Here is a 20,791-nt window from a genome sequence, read left to right on the forward strand (position 1 = left end):
TGACTATCCCTCGGCTTCTCTGGAGCTCTCTGTACTCCGCTTTAATCACTACTCCGGCTGTTCAGGTTCGAGCCCTATAGAATTATTAGAACCAGGTCAACACAGTCAGTGCTTGGAAATGTTGTGGCGTAGTTAGAAATCACCGTTGCATGTTTTCAATCCTGTGCAGTTCAGGTAATAAGCAAATCACCAAGCTACAGCCCAAAAATAATTATGTAATTGGTATCTCCATGTAGCTGGCAGATTTAGTTGTTTATCGTTCAACTTTTCAATATCATTGTACTCTGTAATTATATGCTTTAGGCTCTTTTTTTGGCCATCCTTGCACAGAGCTTTTCTCTTAAGCGGCCATCACTGTCGGCTCTTGGCTCCGCCCCCTAAATTAGGTTAATCTGACATACCTTTCCCAAAGTAGCTAATAGATATACATGTACATACATATACTTGCATTATACCATTAGAATCAATTGAAAAACAGAAATAATATATTAAAGTTTGAGAATTAATTAATATTGTCACATACGATAATATGAGAGAAACCTATTACTGTCTACCTGTGCCAGTAATTTATTATATCGTACTCAGAGTTGAAACCTGCAGGTATCAAACAATTGAGTTTAAAAATCCAATAGGTTTCTTGTCTGCACAGGGCAAACAGTTTATCACCACCCCTTGGTTTCTTGGTGATTTGTTCAATGGCTTGCCATTTAAATCTGGTCACATCCTGATTATGAACATCAAGGAAATGCCTTGACAAAGCAGAGCAAGGCCTCTCGTCTGATATATACAACAAATGTTCCCTGATTCGGTGCCCTACTTCCCTGGTATTTCTACCTACATAGGATTTTGAGCACAGGGTGCAGTCTATCAGGTAGATGACAAAGGTGCTCCTGCAGTTGATACACCCTTTGGTCTCAAAATTATCACCAGTATTGTGAAACCTGAATGTTCTGCAGATTTTAATGTGATCACAGGATGTACATATACGTTTACTACATTTATACATTCCATTGTGGTATAGCCATGAACTTGATTTCTTGTCTCTAAGCATACTGGGGGAAAGTAAGTTACCTATAGATGTAGCCCATTTAGCAGCGAACATGCATCCTCCCTCCACCTTGTCTCTCAGATTGGTGTCACCCATCAATATGGGGAAATTTTTCTCAACTATCCTACAGATCTCGCTATATTAATTGGAGTAGGAAGTTATAAATTTAGGTTTTATGTGCTTCTAAGAGGACCTACCCTTTTTACTCTTCATACCAGTTAATAAAGTAGTCCTATTCATTTTGGAACCTTATGGGCCTTTTCCACCAAACCTCCAGGGTAGCCCCTCTCCTTGAGCCTATTTTTAGGTCAATACACTCCTCCTGAAAAGCAGCTTCTTGGGTACAATTACGTTGCACCCTCATAAATTGGCCTTTAGCAATACCACTAAACACATGTTTAGGGTGATTGCTTTTGGCATGCAATAGGCTGTTACCAGAAATAGGTTTTCTGTATAATGAGGAGACAACCCTACCTTCTTGAGGCAAGCCTTCAAGAGAGATGTCCAGAAAGGAGATGGCATCCCTGCACCACCATTAATAGGTAAATTGGATACCGACTTCATTAACATTGAGATCCTCAACAAAAGTCCTTGCCTTTTCCTGATCAGCTGCCCAGATCATGAGCAGATCGTCAATGTACCGGATATATTTAACAATATATCCAGATGGACGAGTACTACTACCTCCATAGACGTGGGACCTCTCCCACAACCCCATGAAGAGGTTAGCGTAGGATGGGGCAAATTTAGCCCCCATAGGAGTCCTGGTGGAAGACCTCAAGTGATTTACCCCTGGCATGAATGGGATAAAAGGACGATCTTGGTTTGACTTTTGGTATGGCCATAGGGGGGTACCCTGTCATATCCCCTCCCTCATGTAGTAAACTCTCTAAAGATATTGCAGCACATGTGTCTTCAAAATATAGATTATCATGTGCAACCACATCCTGGGAGTTGTAACGTGTCACCGCCGTGATTGGAATATCCTGTATCAGAAAAATATTTGCAGACAGTAAGGTCACGGACCAGCTTGTTTACATCAACTATGGTCTGGAATAAGTCAAAAGTCTTTGACGGTATAAATTCCAGACCATAGTTAAGTACTCTGCGCTCAACCTCAGTTAACTGGTACTTCGATATATTGATTACCATGTCTACTGCTATTTGCTTTGTCTTTTCTTCTCCCTTAAAGGATACCTTGTTTGTTCTTGGTTTACCATCTGGGGGTTTGGGGTAGTTATAGCTCTCTTCCCTCCCCCCTGGAATTGGTCCTGAGCCCCGTGAAAAACCTGGCGTTTGGATACCTGTGAGACTGAAGGCCCAGTTTTAACTTTAGGTTTGGCTCCCTGATCACCTGAACTTTTCAGGATACCTTTATAGAAACTGCTGGCCTGTGCATTACCATATAGCTGCTCTATTTGTTCTTATTCCCCTGCTGTTAGGTTGTCTCCTGAGGCCCCCTTAGTACTTGAGGCAAATCTGTCCTCATCAGAGGGGTCCACCTCTGAATCTAAAAAGGTAACCTTTTTGGGGGTCTCATGAGCTGAGTTAACTAGTTCTTGTCTATTACCGTTGTAGTGGCGATAGCCTCTTCTCTTGTTCTTATTTTTGTTTTTATTGGTGTTCTTATTGCTATTGCCTTCACCTAAAGGAACATCCTGGTTTCCAGAACTGAACCAGGATTTGTTCCTTTGGCGGCGCCATAGATAAACATTACCTAGTGTGTAATCTTTTGGTCACGTAAAAACTTTGTATGTTTAGTTTGTATTACCAACTTTTTAGATTCCTCTAAGGTTTTCTTAAATATAATATCAAATCTTAGAAAAACTTCATATTCCCTGAATCTATCCATATCCAATTGTATGTTAACAATTTTAGTTCTACCTTCAGTTAACAGCATATCCTTATATTCAATCAGAAGGGAAATTAAAGCAAGGGAGCAGTCTGTCAGGGCCAGATTCCAACGTCTGATGAAGTCTGGATATTTGACCTCATATGTGGGGAATTTATTCAGCCTCAAGCCCCTGGGTATCATCTTAAGTTGTAGATATTTGTTCAAAATACACTTATCCCACTTTAATTTTTGTTCTTTTAATTTCAGATTCTCATAATCCTGAAATAAATCTCCAAGTTTGATCTTTGGTAAGTCATATTTGAATACATCCTCTAAATGCAGCAAATCTAGATTGTCCTCATCAATATCTTTAAAAAGTGAGCACGCCATCTCCATTGTTGTCTCCATCACTAGTGGCAGTTAACCACTAGCAAATATTCTCTAAAGATATGTCAGCCAATAGAGAGTTAATTCGGTGCAGCTTAAGACTTGAATCACTTCCACTCTCAATCTTTAAGTTACAATGTATATGCTCCACATTTAGTACAGAGTAATAAGCAAAAAGGAGATGAACAAATTAAATGTGTAGACAAAACATATGTAATGCTGTGGCAGATAAAATATTTCACACTTTAACACAAAAGTCTGGTATAAAGAGCCCTTCCAAGCGTTATATGTCCCAAAAACACCCCAAACGGCTCCCCAGCTGGAAAGGCTTGCGTCCGTAGTCACAATCTCCCAGGACGGTCTCAAAAAGCACGTGCCTTGGGACAGATGATCTGGACAGAGCCACTAGGAGAGTGAGTCTCTCGACAGAATGTCCAGCCCAATCTGTTGGGACAGATCTGAATGGTCGCCTTTCCATTGTCTCAGCATGCATAGTTGGTCAGAGATGGAATCTGGCAAAAGGAATGATGTCCATGCAGGACACCATGAGTCCGATTACCTCCATACACTGAGCCACTGAGGGTCTCAAGGAGGCCTGGAGGGCAAAACATGCAGAAGTTATCTTGCAATGTCTCTAATCTGTGAGGAATATTCTCATGGATATGGCGTCTATTACAGTTCCCAGGAAATTCACCCTTGTACTTGGAGTAAGAGAACTCTTTTCCAAGTTTATCTTCCATCCATGTGATCAAAGAAGACTGAGAAGGGACTCCGAATGTTCTTCCGCTAGACGAAAAGATGGTGCCTGTACCAAGATATTATCCAGGTAAGGCGCTACTGTGATACCTTGTGTTCTAGCAACGGCTAGAAGAGCCCCCAGAACCTTTGTAAATATCCTTGGAGCAGTAGCTAGGCCAAACGTAAGAGCTATAAACTGGAAGTGAGCTGCGCAAAACTTCAAAAACGAAAGTGAAACCTGTTTGTTCCAAGCCAAAAACGCAGCCTATGAGCCTAGAAAAACTCTGACATTAAGCAGATATAAATCCCCAAACTGTCCAATTAATCTCCCTGAAGGAGATATTAACCCTTCATCCTATCAAAGGTATAAAGGAGCCACACTGTGACCCTGTATAGCGTCTTAAAATGGATATATATATATATATATAAAAAAAAAAAAACAACAGTCTTACCCTCCAGGATCCATGCTGTGGAACAGGCACAGCCTCTCAAGTGTGACAGTCTTGCAGCAGTGATTCTGACATGGACTTGAGTGTATAGCAGCAAGCAGTGAAACTCGTCAACACTGATTGCTCAGGAGCTGTTAGCAACAGTCTGGATGGGTTTGCAGAAAAACTTTCCCTGCATCTCCAGACTCTAACTTTCATCAATACTCTCACTGAGAGGTTGACATGATTACTTAAAACTCCAGTCCTATCTTGAACAGAACATACCCATACAGGATTATCCATATCTTCTGACACTTCTCTGCCACCTCAAATAGTGACGAAAGGCAAAGAATGACTGGGGGATAGGGGAAGTGGGAGGGATATTTAATCCTTTGGCTGGGGTGTCTTTGCCTTCTCCTGGTGGCCAGGTGTTATATTTCCCAACAGTAAGGAATGAAGTTGTGGACTCTCCCTGCCTTATGGAAGGAAAAAGGATTGGCTTAAAAGTCATTAAGCAAAGTGTAAATATCACATTTTCTCTGTATAACAATAAATAAGGGAAAAAAATAGCGTAACATTAGTAACATATGGTGGATTTGTCCGATATATACCTTGACCCCAATATTAAATACAGTGAATGTGAGGGGAAACCTGATATAACTAGGTATATCTGTGACTGCTAATAACCTGTGGGCTATGTTAGTGCATCTTGTACTTACCCAAATAGCACCATTCTGTTGTGCTTTCTTAGCTGTAGAAACTTCTTTCAGCAGGGAGACCATCCAGTGCTGTGCAGGCCACAGCAGAGACTATCACAAAAAGTATGATTAGCCAAAAGGAAGAGGCAAGTCCCTGCAACAGACTAACCCAGCAGAAGGTGGCTAGGGACCAGCCCCTGCAACACCTGTAATAGGCTACTGATAGGCAGTGAATTTAATTTCCCTGCGGGAGTTTAAGTACTCTGACATTTCCCTCTATGTAAATCCAGGAATCCTGAGAGGGAGAAAAGGTCTCACATAAGTGAGAATCCTTTTTTGTTCATAAAGAAACTGGAGCACCTCACTTCAACTTTGTACTAAAAGGCAAATATTAAGTCTGGGATATCAGAGAGGTGAGAGTGATTAGAAGCTTGTGGAGTGTTTGGTGTCTTTACCTCCCCCTGGTTGCCAGGGGTTGGGTTCCCAGGAGTAATGACTTGTGGACTCTCACCAACTTATAAAAGAAATATAAGAACGTTTACTAGAAGCAGTTTAGCCATTATAAATATACTTAAAAAAAGTTTATATTTCAAATTGAAAGGATTGTTTCAGTCTATCCCTTTCCGTACTATACTTCCTCAGATGCCTCTTCACCCTTGGTCTTTAGAATGGAGAAGCATAATGCCCTGTAAGTATGTTATTTAGGAAGTATTTACCTGAGCAAGGTTAGATAATGCTAGGGGTGTGTATTTGGATGCTTTGGCAGCATCTAAATGAGGAAGTTGTCAATCATTGAAGATCACTCAAAGTTCAAAAATTTTAATCGGGAGGAGGGATTCCTCTCAAGTCCATAGGCCCTGTGCCTTACTGGCACCCCAAACAGCTCCCCATCCTGAAAGACTTGCGTCCGTAGTCACAATCTCCCAGGATGGTCTCAAGAAGGATGTCCCTTGGGATAGGTGAACTGGACAGAGCCACCAGGAGAGCGATTCTCTCGACCGGTTGTCCAGAGAAATCTGTTGAGACAGATCCAAATGATCGCCATTCCACTGTCTCAGCATGCACAGCTGAAGTGGTCTGAGATGGAATTTGGCAAAAGGAATGATGTCCATGCTGGACACCAGGAGACCAATCACCTCCATACACCGAGCCACAGAGGGTCTTAAGGAGGTCTGGAGGGCAAGACAAGGGGAAGTTAGCCTGTAACATCTCTGGTCTGTAAGGAATATCCTCATGGATATGGAATCTATTATAGTTCATAGGAATTCCACCCTGGTATTGGGAATAAGGGAACTCTTTTCTAAGTTTATCTTCTATCCATGAGATCGAAGAAGAAATAGAAGAGCTTTCAAACGGTTTTCTGCCAGACGACAGGATGGTGCTTGAACCAGAATATCGTCCAAGTATGGCGCTACTGCTATACCCTTGGTTCTGGCCACTGCAAACAGAGCCCCTAGAACCTTCATAAAAACTCTTGGAGCAGTAGCTAGACCAAACAGAAGTGCAATAAAGTGGAAGTGCTGGTCCCGGAACACAAACCTTAGGAACCTAAAGTGTTCCTTGTGTATTGGAAAGTGAAGGTAAGCATCCTTCAGATCTATCGTGGTCATGAACTATCCTTCCTGAACTAAGGGAAGGATAGACCTTATTGTCTCCATCTTGAACGAGAGGACAGATAGGCATTTGTTTAAGCACTTTAGGCCCAGAACCGGGCAGAAAGTTCCCTCCTTCTTTGGGACCACAAAAAGGTTTGAGTAGTATCCCAGACCTCTTTCTGCGAGAGGTACCGGGACAATGATTCCCAGGGAGGAGAGATCCCTCACACACCCTAGAAAGGCCTCTCTCTTTTCTGGCCTTGAAGACAGGTTTGACAAGAGGAATCTGCCCTTGGGTGAATGGGACTTGAAATCTATCCTGTATCCCTGAGCGATGACCTCCAGGAGCCATGGGTCTTGCACGTCCCCAAACCAAGCTTCCGAAAAGAGTGACAGTCTGCCCTCTACCAGATCCAGAGCTGGATCAGGGGCCACCCATTCATGAAGACTTTGTCTCGGCAGGCTTCTTGTTCTGCTTGGATTTATTCCAGGACTGAGCCGGCTTCCAAGTCCCCTTGGATTGCTCGGGCTTTGCGGAGGGCTGCTGATGTTGGGATTTATCCGAACGAAAATTAGGACCTTGTCCCCTAGGTTTGTTCTTTTTATCCTGCGGTAAAAAGGCACCTTTGCCTCCAGTTACCGTGGAGATAAGAGAGTCCATGCCTAGACCAAATAGAATCTTTCCCTTAAATGGGAGGGAAAGAAGACTTGACTTTGGAGTCATGTCCGCAGACCAGGACTTCAGCCAGAGTGCCCTACGGGCTTGAACAGAAAAACCTGGAGCCTTGGCATTCAGGCGAATAATATGCATATTTGCATCACAAATAAAAGAAATAGCCACCCTTAAGGCCTTAATTCTTTCTTGGATTACGTCAAGGGGGCCCTCCACCTTGATCAACTCAGATAAGAAGTCGCACCAGTAGGTAGCCGCTCCAGCAACCACAGCAACAGCCGCTGCTGGTTGAAACAAATATCCCATATGTTGAAACATCTTCCTTAACAGAGTTTCTATTTTATTATCCATGGGCTCTTTAAATGATGCACTATCCTCAAGCGGGATAGTAGTGTGTTTAGCAAGCTTGGAGATAGCACCATCCACCTTGGGGATGAAATCCCACAACTCCAATTGAGAGTCCGGAACCGGGAATAATTTTTTAAAGGAAGAAGAAGGGGAAAATGAAGAACCAATTCTTTCCCATTCATTCTTAATAATGTTTGCCATCTTTACGGGAACCGGGAAAGTCTGTGGTACTACCCTGTCCTCGTAGACCTTATCTAATTTAGGAATCAAAGGTTCCTCAGGCTCTGGAACCGCTAAAGTAGCCAAAACTTCCTTTAGTAGAAAGCATAAATGTTCAATCCTAAATCTAAAGTCTGGTTCCTCCGCAGCTGGAGGCTTAGAGGGAGCAGATTCCAACCCAGAAAGAGCACCCTCTGAAGTATCAGAGGTGTCTTCATCATCGGATAATCTTGTATCAGATAAATCCAATAAGCTAGCAGATGACCCCCGGGAAGGATAGTAATAATTGACCTTTCGCTTGCTCTTAGCAGGGTGAGGTCAAGCACTAAAGGCCACAGACACTGCCGTTTGGTAAAAGGGCCCCTCCAGATGGAGGATTAGGAGTGCTATGGGAAGCTGCATGTGTATTAGGAGATGACTGTAGGGTGCGCACCTCACGGAACGGAGACTCCTCAGAGGTGGACGGCTCAGTGGTATCAAACATTAACTTTCTTTGACATGATTACTTTATCAAGGCATGTGGAACATAATTGAGCAGGCAGGTATACCGCGGCCTCCTCATAATATAGACAGGTATTAGACTTAGGTAAGGGAGTACCCTCTAACGCATCCGAATCCTCCATAGCTTGCACTTATAAAGCAGACTATTGAATAATAAGATAAAACGGCACCTTTATACCCCAAATAGCTGGGGCACTCACCACCTCCTATGACCCAGGCCAAACAGAGAAACCGCTTCTTCTCCGGTAAACCGCACGGTCAGGAAAGAGGAAATCATTGTAACCAAACTCAGTGCTCAATGAAGGACCGCCACTGCTATAATAGTAAAAAAACATGCCAAGCTTTTCAGGCTGCACAGCTTCCAAAAACAAAAGTAAAACCTGTATCTGCCTGAGCCTCATCTCACACATGTCGCAGCATAATCATAATAAAAAAAAATAATGTGATTAATACCCCCTGTTCAATATTTCCCTTCCGGAGATATTAACCCTTGATTCCATACAGATAAAAGAAGCCACACTGTGACCCGGTCTTCTTGCGTTATCATATGTGTATAAAAAATGAAACGATCTTCCCGGAATCTATACCGTGGAACAGAAACACAGCCTCTCAAGTTTGACAGTCTTGTAGCATCGCTCCTGACATGAACTTGAGTGATGGAAGCAGGCAATGAAACTCATCAACACTGATTGCTTAGGAGCTGTTAATACGAGTCTGGATGGGTTTGCAGAAAGACTCTCCCTGCATCTCCAGACCCTAACATTTATCAATGCTCTCACTGAGAGGCTGACAAGACTACTTAAAACTCCAGTCCCATTTCGAAGGGTAGATACCCTTCATAAGGAACTACCCCGAATCTTCTGACACTGCTCTGCCAACCTCCTGTGACAAAAGGCAAAGAATGACTGGGATTTAAGGGAAGTGGGGGGAGTATTTAAAGGGATAGTAAACACCAAAAATGTTAGTTTAAAAAGATAGATAATCCCTTTATTTACCATTCCCCAGTTTTGCATAACCAACACTGTTATAGAAATATACTTTTTACCTCTGTAATTACCTTGTATCTAAGCTTCTGCTGACTGCCTCCTTATCTCAGATCTTTAGACAGACTTGCATTTCTGGCAATTAGTGCTGACTCACAATCTTGCAGGAGCACAATGTTATCTGTTATCTATATGAAACACGTGAACTAACGCCCTCTAGCTGTGAAAAACTGTCAAATGCATTTAAATTAGAGGTGGCCTTCAAGGACTTAGAAATTAGCATATGAGCCTACCTAGTATTAGCCTTCAACTAAGAATATCAAGAGAACAAAGCAAATTTGATTATAAAAGTAAAATTAGAAAGTTTTTTAAATTGACATGCCCTATCTGAATCATGAGAGTTTAATTTGGACTCTACCATCTCTTTAAGCCTTTGGCTGGGGTGTCTTTACCTCCTCCTGGTGGCCAGGTTCAATATTTCCCAACAGTAAGGAATGATGCCATGGACTCACCTCATATTAAAGGGACACTCACATCAAAATTAAACTTTCATTATTCAGAGAGAGCATGCAATTTTAAATAACTTTCCAATTTACTTCTGTTAAAAAAAAAGGTGCACAGCCTTTTTATATTTGAACTTTTTGAGTCACTAGCTCCTACTGAGCATGTGCAAGAATTCACAGAATAAGCATGTATGCATTTGTGATTGGCTGATGGCTGTCACATGGTACGGGTGAATGGAAATAGAAATAAATTAAAATTGTCAGAAAAAAAAATCTACTATTCATTTGAAGTTCAGACGAAGTGCTATTGCATTGTCTTGTTATCTTGCATTTGTTGATTATGCAAATCTACTGTGTTGACTGGTCCTTTAAGAAGGAAATAAGGTTTAAATGTATGTAGCAATAAATACAATTCACAACAAAAAGCTCAGCAGTGAAAGGGTTAAAAGCTGAAGGATGTTTTCCATTTTTTGAGGCTCAAACAGTTGCATTCTAGGTCTCCCACTTTATGATTGATTAGAAGGACAAACAAGGATTTATTCTTTGACAACAGTTTTCCCAACCATCTAGGGTGGACAGGATCTTGTGAATTGTGTTTTTTTTTTTTTTTTTTAGTAGACTAACGGTTCCAATCCCTTTGAAATAGAAGAGGACTCACCCAAATATATGCACCTCTTGTAGATAAAAAAAAAATCTTAAGTCGCCTAAACAAAAACAAGCATCATAAATAAGTTCTGGTGCAAGTTCATTTTGTGGAAATTACCACGGCCCTTTTTGTATAACTTTTTTCGTGTACATTCAGATTCCTTATGCAACATTCTGCATGGTGGTACAAGGGTTTGATGCTACTTCTGCACTATATTGTATGAGCCTCTCCCTACGAAATAGATACTCCATAGGCTTGTCTTAGATTTTTTCCCTCTTGTCAAGTAGGAGTCTCAGTAAGTGATTGTCAAAGTACAGGAAGGAGTATTTATGTAGTCATATTGAGCTATTTCTTCCTTGGATGTCACTCCTTTTAGTTAATGACCAGTTTAGTATCAGTTTTTGGTTCAGAGGGGTAGTAGCTGTCATGAGATGCAGGACATATGCTGGACACAGCAATGATGATACAACTCTATTATATTACAGAGCACAGAAACATACATCTGGTCAGGTTGATTTCACTAACTGCGACCTAAGCCCCGCCCCCAAACTAGTGACATCACTTCCTGCTCTCATCACATCTTCCCCCTTTTCAAAGGGCGAAGCATACATTTAAATATAACAAATAACAGGGTATACACAGAGCATACAACAACATTTTTGAACAGTATATAGCAAATTGGTTACAGAAAAATAAACAACATTAATTACATCCTGACTTGGACATCGGGGTAGACTACCCTAGTCCACAGTGACCATAGGATTATTCTGCCCATACTTCCGGTCACTGTTGTAGCTAAAGTCAGTCCCTGTATCGGGCCGGAAGTTTCACCACTCTTCCACTTCATGTAACTTTGCATAAACTGCCCTCTGATACAGAAGAAGGTGAATAAGAGTCTGCTGGAGGCAAAGACATATTCCCGCTGTGATCTTGCTGAGGGGAAGGCACCTCTCTTAGAACAGGGGATCCCACCAGTGGTGGTACTGAGGCATCCAGTTCCAGACTCTCAGGTACAGGCTGAAGAGGTCTTTGGTTACGGCGTGTAACCATCCCTCTATCAGTAAAGACTGCATAAGACCTTGGTTCTGGAGAGCGTCCAATTACCGTAGCAGGCGTCTTCCATTTCTTCTCATCATCCAGTTTAATTCTGACACTTTGACCCACATTTAGTTCCTGTAAGGGCCTGACAGAATGTCTACTGTCGTAGAAGAAACGATAGCCCTTTTTGGCCTCTTCATCCCTCCTAAGGACTTCGTCCCGAGGAAAAGAGCCAGTCGTCTTGAAGACACCCACTGAGGGTAAAGTGGTGCGAATCTGGCGTCCTAGCATCAGCTGTGCCGGGCTAAACCCGGTGGCTTGAATGGGCGTCGCCCTGTATGACAAGAGGGCTAGGTACTGCTCAGATTGCTTTAAAATTCAGCCATTCCGTTGGCCTGCGGGTAATGTGGACTTGACATGGAATGTACAAAGTCATATTCCCTGCTGAAAGCACTGAACTCTGTAGAAGCGAACTGCATGCAATTATCACTCACCAGCTCCATCGGAATGCCCCACCAGGCGAACAAGCACTTCAGACGAATGATAACGGCTTGACTCGTAATATCATTCAAAGGTGCAATATCCAAATACCTGGAATAGTAGTCGATCACAACAAGAAACTTTTTCCCATGCAGTTCACACAAATCAGCAGTTATTTTCTGCCACAGCCCCACAGGCAGCGGAGTAGAAATCAAGGGCTCCCTTCTCCGAGTAGGCCGGCGTTCCCGGCAAAAGGCACATTTAGACACGTGATTTGCAATGTCGGAGCTGATCCCAGGCCACCACACAGCTGTAGCTGCCCTTTGTAATGCCTAAGTGGCCATCGTGAATCCTGTTTAACATCTCCTTCATCATGCTGACAGGAATAACGATGCGGTCTTGGAACAGCACCAACCCCTCCAGCTCTGTGAGCTGCGACCTCTCTGACTGGAAAGAACTTAGACATCCAGGCTGCCCGGCTCTCGGGCCAGCCTTCTTTTATGTACTTTAGAACCTCTTGCAGATCTGTGTCCAAATATGTCTCTTTCTTTATTTCTTCCAGTTTCCTTGAAGAAATGGACTTTGAGGCCAGAACCGAATAAACATACACTTTCACTTCAGATTCGGTTGAGGATTCTTCAGCAGCAGCCAACGGGAGCCTAGATAGTGTATCTGCCACAACCAGTTGTTTCCCTGGCACATGCACTGCCTGAACATTGAACCTGAGTAGTCTCATTAAAAGTCTCTGGCATCTTAAGGGTGTTTTGTCGATATCATAAGAGTTGATTAGAGGGACTAGCGGTTTATGGTCAGTCTCCAGACTAAATTTCTCTAAACCCACTAGATAACGCTGAAAGCACTCACAGGCCCAAACTGCAGCCAGGCACACTCTCAATTTGAGCGTATTTTGACTCAGCAGCCGTCAGTGTGCGGGAACAGTAGGCGATGGGCTGTAGTTTATTTTCATTTAACTGCAGGAGAGCAGCCCCCAACCCATAACTGTTTGCATCAGCACTAACCACAGTCTTTTTGGAAGGTTCGTAGAACCCCAGCACTGGGGCAGACCCCAGCAGGGACTTAGCCTGCATAAAAGATTTTTCTTGTGAAGGTCCCCAGACCCAGGCAACGTCTTTCTTTAGCAACTCTGTGATAGGGTGTAGAACTGTTGATAAATCTGAAAGAAACTTGCCCACATAATTTACAAGGCCCAATATCTGTCTCAGCTCATGTACATCAGAAGGACTTTTCATCTGTTAAATAGCACAAATTTTCTCAGGGTCTGGTTTGATGCCATCCCCATTGATAATATGCCCAAAGTAACATAATTCAGTTTTCCTAAAATGACATTTTTCTTTATTTAATTTCAGCCCAGACTCTTTGATAGCCTGCAGCACACAACTTAAACGCTGATCATGCTCCTCCACTGTAGACCCATATACTAGAATGTCGTCCATGACGACTGCCGTGCCCATGTGGTAACTCAGGAGAGAACTCATTTCCCTTTGAAAGATTTCAGGAGCAGAGGATATCCTAAAGGGGAGTCTGCAGAAGCAAAACCGACCTACCGGTATGATAAAGGTAGTCAGTTTGCAGCACTTTGGATCCAGGGGGATCTGCCAAAAGCCGCTAGAAGCGTCCAATGTAGAAACTAACTTCGCCCCAGCCAACTTTGGAGCAATATCTTCTAATGTCGGCAGCTGCCTCATTCAACCTCTTCACTGCCTCATTCAACCTTTTCAGGTCCACACAGATGCGCACCTTTCCGTTTTTCTTTGCAACAGGAACAATGGGGAGGCACACCAATCAGTTGCTTCAACAACCTCTTCAATAACCCCCATAGACTTAATGCGCATAAGCTCCTTCTCCACTTGAGGCATGAGCGGGAACGGAATTCTACAGGGAGTAGAAATACTGTATGGGACTGCATCACTTTTAATTGCTATACGGACTGGCTTGCAATTCAGTAGGCCCAATTCGCCAAACATATCTTCAGAGATCTCATTCACTCTGGCCACGAGGCCCAAGTCACAGGCTGCTTTTCTGCTCAATAAATTGCTAACACACCGACCTCGAATCACATGCACCCACATAGTGAATTTCCTTTGCTTGTACTCACAGCTGGCTAGAAATTCCCCCGCACAATCAATGCGGCCACCCGGACTATGGACATTTGTAGTAACCTTCGCCAGCTGGGGCTGTCGAGGCAGTTTCATAAATGCAGCAAAAGACATTACAGTGATATCTGCTCCTGTGTCAATCTTAAAATCAACTTTGGCTCCCATTACAGTAAAAGTAACCTTCCAATCTTCCTCTGAGCTTGGCCGTTCCACAACAGACCCCACAAAAGACACTTCCTGACCCTCTTGGTCACTATCCACCTGCATCTCCTTAAAGTATTCAGTTTTACATACCACTTCAAAATGGCCCATTCTATTACATTTTCTGCATCTTTTATCTCTGGCCGGGCATATAGCACTCTGATCATGGGCACGGTTGCACCGTGTGAATCGGGCATGCTGCGCCCATCCACTTCTAGGTCTATCAGTTATTTTAGATCTACCGCTCACACTGTGCCTTTCACTAGCAGTTTTCCTGAACAGTTGCACTTCTTCCTCAATACTCTGACCTCAAATCAGCACTTTGCTTTTTCACCAGTTCACTCTGGCGGGCCATCCTAATAGCCTCATCTAATGTTAAATCAGGCTCTAACTGCAGCTTCAATGAGACTTCAGCATCTGCAATTCCAATAACTATTCTGTCTCCGATTTGCTCTACTTTAGCAACACCAAACTCACAGAATTCAGCTAGTTCATACAGGCTGCGCACAAATGACTCCACAGATTCTCCCACACACTGATTAAGTTTGTGAAAACAAGCTCTCTCCTGAATCACCTTTCTTTTGGGCACTGAGTTTATCCATAACTATATCAAAGTTAAATTCTTCCCCTTCTTGGAAAATAGAAGCATTGAACACTGGCTCAACATCCTTCCCCATAGAGTATAAAAGAGAATTAACTTGTACTTCACCACTCTCCTTGTTCAGTTTAGAAGCGATCCTGAAGCACTGAAACCGCTGATGCCAAGTGGGCCAAGCTGCAGGCTGAGAGAAGTCAAAAGGCTCAGGTGGGGTAAACTTTGACATCGTCAACAATCAGGAACAGAAACGCAGGCAAGAACTTCTGACACCATGTCATGAGATGCAGGACACAGCATTGATGATACAACTATTTTATTACAGAGCACAGAAACATACATCTAGTCAGGTTGATTTCACTAACTGCAACACAGACTACCAGACCTAAGCCCCGCCTCCAAACTAGTGCCATCACTTCCTGCACTCATCACAGTAGCCTTGGGAATTTCCCCCTTCCTTTTAGAGCTCAGTGTACCTATGGCTAGATGAACAAACATGCACATAAGGTTTGGTTGCCTCTTCTTCACATGCCTTTCTAAAAGAATTTGGAGGGACTTGGCAGTACTGACAACAATTCTTAAGAGAATCTCACCAGACCACCATGATGATAATTCCAACTTATAACAAGGTGTTAACAGGCTTGCTATTTGCTAAGAAATGGGGGCCTTTTAAAAAAACAAACTTAGTAACAAATTAGCAGGATTACACCAAAAGCACAACGACATTGGTCTTCATATGTATGATCCAGAGAGAGAGAAACCCTAATCTAATTTTTTCCAAATAAACAATTCTTCACACTCCATTTAGAACTTTATTAATTTATCTTCTCTTGTTATGAATTAGTATACCAGTCAGCACAAGCTTTCTTTCCTGCCCTGCTTTATCTTTTTAATGCATAATTCATTCTATTCAAAGGCCATATAGAACAATTATAAATAGAATCATCCCCCCACAATGAAGAGAAGCCTTATATTATTATCCTTCACCTTTTTCCATCTGCTTTAAACTATACCAGTAACAGGATAGGAAAAAGTTTGTTTTTTTTAAAAAGAGTTAACATTGTAAAAACAAAAAAAAAACAAAAAAAAAAAAATCACAAAAACAAACACAACCTACCATTGAATGGGAGGCTTACACTGGTCAATGCCTGGGGTATTTTCTAGACAACTGCAACATTTCACTTTATTAAAAAGGGACACAAGTCAAAATTAATATTTTATGATTCATCTAGAGTATGCAATTTTAAACAACTTTCCAATTTACTTCCATTAACCAAATGTGCAGTCTTTATTTACACTTTGAGTCACCAGCTCCTACTGACCATGTGTAAGAATTCACAGAATATACCTATATGCATTTGTGATTGGCTGATGGCTATCGCATGATACAGGGATAGAGGGAGTGGAAATAGACATAACTGAAATTAGTCTGAAAGAAAAAAACAAACAAAAAACTACTACACATTTGAAGTGCTATTGCATTGTCTTTATCGTGACTGTTGATTCTGCAAATCTACTGTTCTTTTAAAATTTGTTTGTTCTTTAGCAGAAGTCCAGTGAGTAATGTGTAGCATTGCCCTAATTCAGCATTTATATATGGTTAGAGTGGTTGCTTCAGTGTTACTACACTTGGTAGTCAGATGTGAATTTGTTTTTGTTACACATTCGTAACAGGTGAACTTTTTCACCTGTAGTTTTGAACATTTAGATTTAACAAAAAAAAACTAAATTTAATTAAAATTTGGGATTCGTTTCTTTTTAAACTAAACTAATACTGTACTGAATAGTGCAACCAACAAATATTTGGGGAAACAAATTTCCCAAAATATTAGTAATGAAAATTTCACTCTGAAACCATTTTTCTTGGCTGCACAAGTCTAGTAGACGTGTGGTCTGGCTTGCCTCTTAGGAGGTAGACTTTTTTTTAATCTGAGTTGTTACCAGCAAGCACCTTAGATTTGTGATATTCTCTTGCTCACAAAAACTGAACAAATATACATCAAAAAAAGTATTTATTAATAACTTAATTCCAATATATACACATTTTAAAAAAAAAATATATAAAGATTACAAAAAAGTAATTTGGAAAACACTTAATAGGGACAAAAAAAAATAAAAATTGTGCATATTACATGATTAAAATTGGCACATCAAAACACTTGAGATTATACTAGTCCACCCCTCACTTTCTTTATTTGTTGGATTCAGAGCTTGCATTGTGTGGCTGTTTTAGGGACCCAGGATTTGGAAGGGACCTTGACGAGGTACCTGGGCTTGTCCCATTTAGCCAGATGCAGTAACTAACACTTCCATTTTTGCTTTTAACCTTAGCAGAGTGCTGGAATAAAATAATTATATATATTCCTCATTTAAGTCCTAAAGATCGAAAAGCATTTGAATTTATGTCCAGCCAGCAATCAGCAGCCTATCTAGATATGCTTTTCAACAAAGGATATTGAAAATGAAGCAAATTAGATATAAATTGGAAAGTGAGGCAAATAGTGTAGTGTTTCTGAATTTCGTATTTTTAAATTAAGTTGACTGTACCCAAAATAACACCTGTATACAAAACTATAGACAAGGATATTTTAGTACATAGATTGTAAAAAGTGAAATATTAATTGATGTTAAAAACCATGCACTACCTTAGTATTAGATGACATTCTTATAATAAATGACTATTTTGGTGCAGTCAGAAAGTTTGCAACAATAATTACATTAGTAAACCTACAATTGAAAACTTGTGCTCCAAAATAGTACATTGAGCTAACGTTCTCTGTGGCTATTAAAAGGTCCATTATATGGGGGAGGGGTTGCAAGCTCATTTTGTAACTTTAATACTAGTTATCCTGCAATGCTGTGTTTAAGTACCACTTGGGAGCTGCAGAGAACTGCTGGTCCAGAGTGGAAACTACCACTATTGATTGGGTCAGCAGCAGTCTCATGATCTAGCAGTGTAACTGCTGCTGTGGAGTGGGTCAGAAGCCGTTTCTGCAGCTCCTGATTGGTACTTTAAACCCCAATTTTTTTCCCACCGTTCAGATAGAGAATACAATTTTAAAAAAAGGTTTCCAATGTACTATTATTAAATTTGTTTTATTCTCATGTTTAAGAGATTGTGTGCACAAGTCTGGAGCCCTAAATGACCGGGAAACAGTGCTGCCATCTAGTGCTCTTGCTAGTGTATAGCACAGGTGCAAAACTGCTGCCATAAAGTCTGGCAGAGACGCGCACTCTCCTGAACTTATCCTTTATTGAAAAACAGGAAGGTAACAAGAAAAACTAATTTTACATTGGAAAGTTGTTTAAAATTAGAAGTTCTATCCGAATCTTTAAAAATATTTTGGGTTTATGTCCCTTTAAACTGTGTTTAACCCATTTGCAAAGGTTGCTAGTGTTAAAATGTAATGAACAAATTAGTATAATGGTCCTTTAAGAAGGCTTTATACATTTTAATTTCTCACACTGCTCATAACAGTTTAGCTTTATTCATTTGTGCAGATTTATCTGCTGTGTTTATAAATAGGACTCAGTAAAAAAAACTTAACAAACGCCTTCATAAAAATCAGTTTAAAAAAGCATAACAAATAATTTAAGAGGACAAGTGAAAAAAAAAAAAAAGTAAATGGCAATGAATTCATAGTCAACATTCAGAAAGTTTGTGTCGTTTATGAAAATCTAATGTAAGGGGGAGGTCGTGAAAACTCCTCTTCTGTTTCTGCAGCGCTCTCTGTGAATGGTACAGGAGAATTGAAAATCCTTTCATCACCACCTGGAGGAAGAAATCAAAAACATCATGCAAAGTTTAAAAAGCATAATTAGTTACAAATATTAGAAAAATGATTAAAGGGACAGGCTAGTCAAAATTATAAACCTCATGATTCAGATGTTCTTTTATCATCAAAATTTGCTTTGTTCTCTTGGTATTCTTTGTTGCTCATATGTAATTTCTAAGGCTGCATTTTTAGCATTTTACACCTTGACAGTGTGCCATATAGATAACATTGTGCTTACTCCCATGGAGTTATTTATGAGAGGACACAGATTGGCTAAAAGGTTAAAAAGACTGAAATAAGGGGGCAGTCGGCAGAGGCTTAGATACAAGGTAATCACAGAGGTAAAATGTGCATTAATATAACCGTGTGAACAGGGTTGGCTCCAGAATGAATTAAATGAGGGGACACGCATTTACAAATCATGTACGAGTCAAAATAAGAGCAGACCTACATATTATGCAGGAAAGTGTAGCTTCTGGCTGGCTTATCCCCCACTATTAACATTTGGAGAATATGTGCTAAATCACAAGGTAAAAGAATAAAGTCTAAATCCTATGCAGTGCACTAAAACAGAGCCCCCCAGTGCAATAGCTCCTTAAAAACAATTCACCCCTTAATCACCATGATACAAAATCTCAATCATGTCCCCTAAACAGCCATCCACCCCAAACCCCCAAATGCAATTAACCCCTTTGTTTGCAACAACAGTGAGGATTTTCAGGTACTGGTAATTTTGTAGATTAGATTTAGCAATACCTGTTTTGCAATAACTAACAGATAGGCTACTTAGTACAACCTATGTACTGTGAACCTATAAGAATATGATTGTATCATATAAATGTGTCTATAAATTGCTACCGGCTTCTAGCGACGCCTCAAAAGTGCACTGTGATCTTAGGCCAGGCCTAAGATCACATCAATAGAAGCCGGTAGCAATTTATAGACTTATATTTATATGATACAATCATATTCTTATCGTGGTCTATTGTTTAAGAAAACGAGTAACTCACGATAGTTCGGTAAAATGAATAGGATTAAAGACAAGACCAAAAAGCCTCTAACTTCCAATTCCAAATAAGGTTAAGACATGGAGCTCCTTGCAGATGCGACTTCACAGTTTGGCAGTTAACTCCGCCCCCAGCATGCAGCATTACATAACAATTCATTAGTTTATTTATTATTTTTAAAGTGTATTTGAGGGGGCACAGCATTCCATTGGGTGGGCATTGCCCCCCCAATGCCCCCCCTTGGAGTCGACCCTGCGTGTGAATGGGTAATAAAGGGATGATCTATCTTTTTAAACAGAAATTCTGGAGTAGACTCTTTAAAAAGGACAGTCTACACTAAAATTGATATTGTTTAAAAAGATAGATAATGCCTTTACTACCTATTCCTCAGCTTTGCACAACCAACATTGTTATTAATATACTTTATATAACATTTAAGCCTCTAAATGTCTGCCTGTTTCTAAACCACTACAGACAGCCTCTAATCACATGCTTTGTTAGCTTTTCACAATAGGAGTTCATGTGGGCCATATAGATAACAAAGTGTTCACGCCCGAGGAGTTAAAGACTTAGCACAACGCAGTACTAAATGCAAGTCACTAGATAATAAATAAAAAAGTCATGTGATCAGGGGGCTGTTAGAGGAGGCTTGGATACCAGGTAATCAGAGGTAAAAAGTACATTAATATAACTGTTGGTTATGCAAAACTTAGGAATGGGTAATAAAGAGATTATCTATCTTTAAAACAATAAAAATTATATTGTAGACTGTCCCTTTAAATTCTTTTTTGTTCTGCAAATACTTCAACAATACATACCAGAAAATGTTGTGTGATGCAGACAGATTACTTTACATGCTTTTATAACTTGACATATTTTATAATAACTTTTGGTGCACACAGATTAATTTACTCCTCATTGAGCTCCTACATTTACAGTGTGCAAGAGACAAGTGTAAAATGTATTGTTTTTACAA

The 20,791-nt window shown here is 40.8% G+C and overlaps 1 protein-coding gene across 2 annotated transcripts in view; it reads right to left on the reverse strand.

Annotated features, from left to right (window-relative positions):
- Positions 1-15,821: 15,821 nt before the first annotated feature.
- Positions 15,822-20,791, reverse strand: part of LOC128650029 (uncharacterized) — a 43,206-nt gene continuing 38,236 nt past the window's right edge. For both annotated transcript variants that reach the window (XM_053703683.1, XM_053703682.1), the window contains exon 8: positions 15,822-18,804. In XM_053703683.1, coding sequence (XP_053559658.1) covers positions 18,701-18,804 — 104 coding nt within the window. In that variant the 3' untranslated portion in view covers positions 15,822-18,700. The remainder of the gene's footprint in view (positions 18,805-20,791) is intronic.

The sequence above is a fragment of the Bombina bombina genome, chromosome 2 (assembly GCF_027579735.1).
Source record: "Bombina bombina isolate aBomBom1 chromosome 2, aBomBom1.pri, whole genome shotgun sequence".
NCBI lineage: Eukaryota > Metazoa > Chordata > Amphibia > Anura > Bombinatoridae > Bombina > Bombina bombina.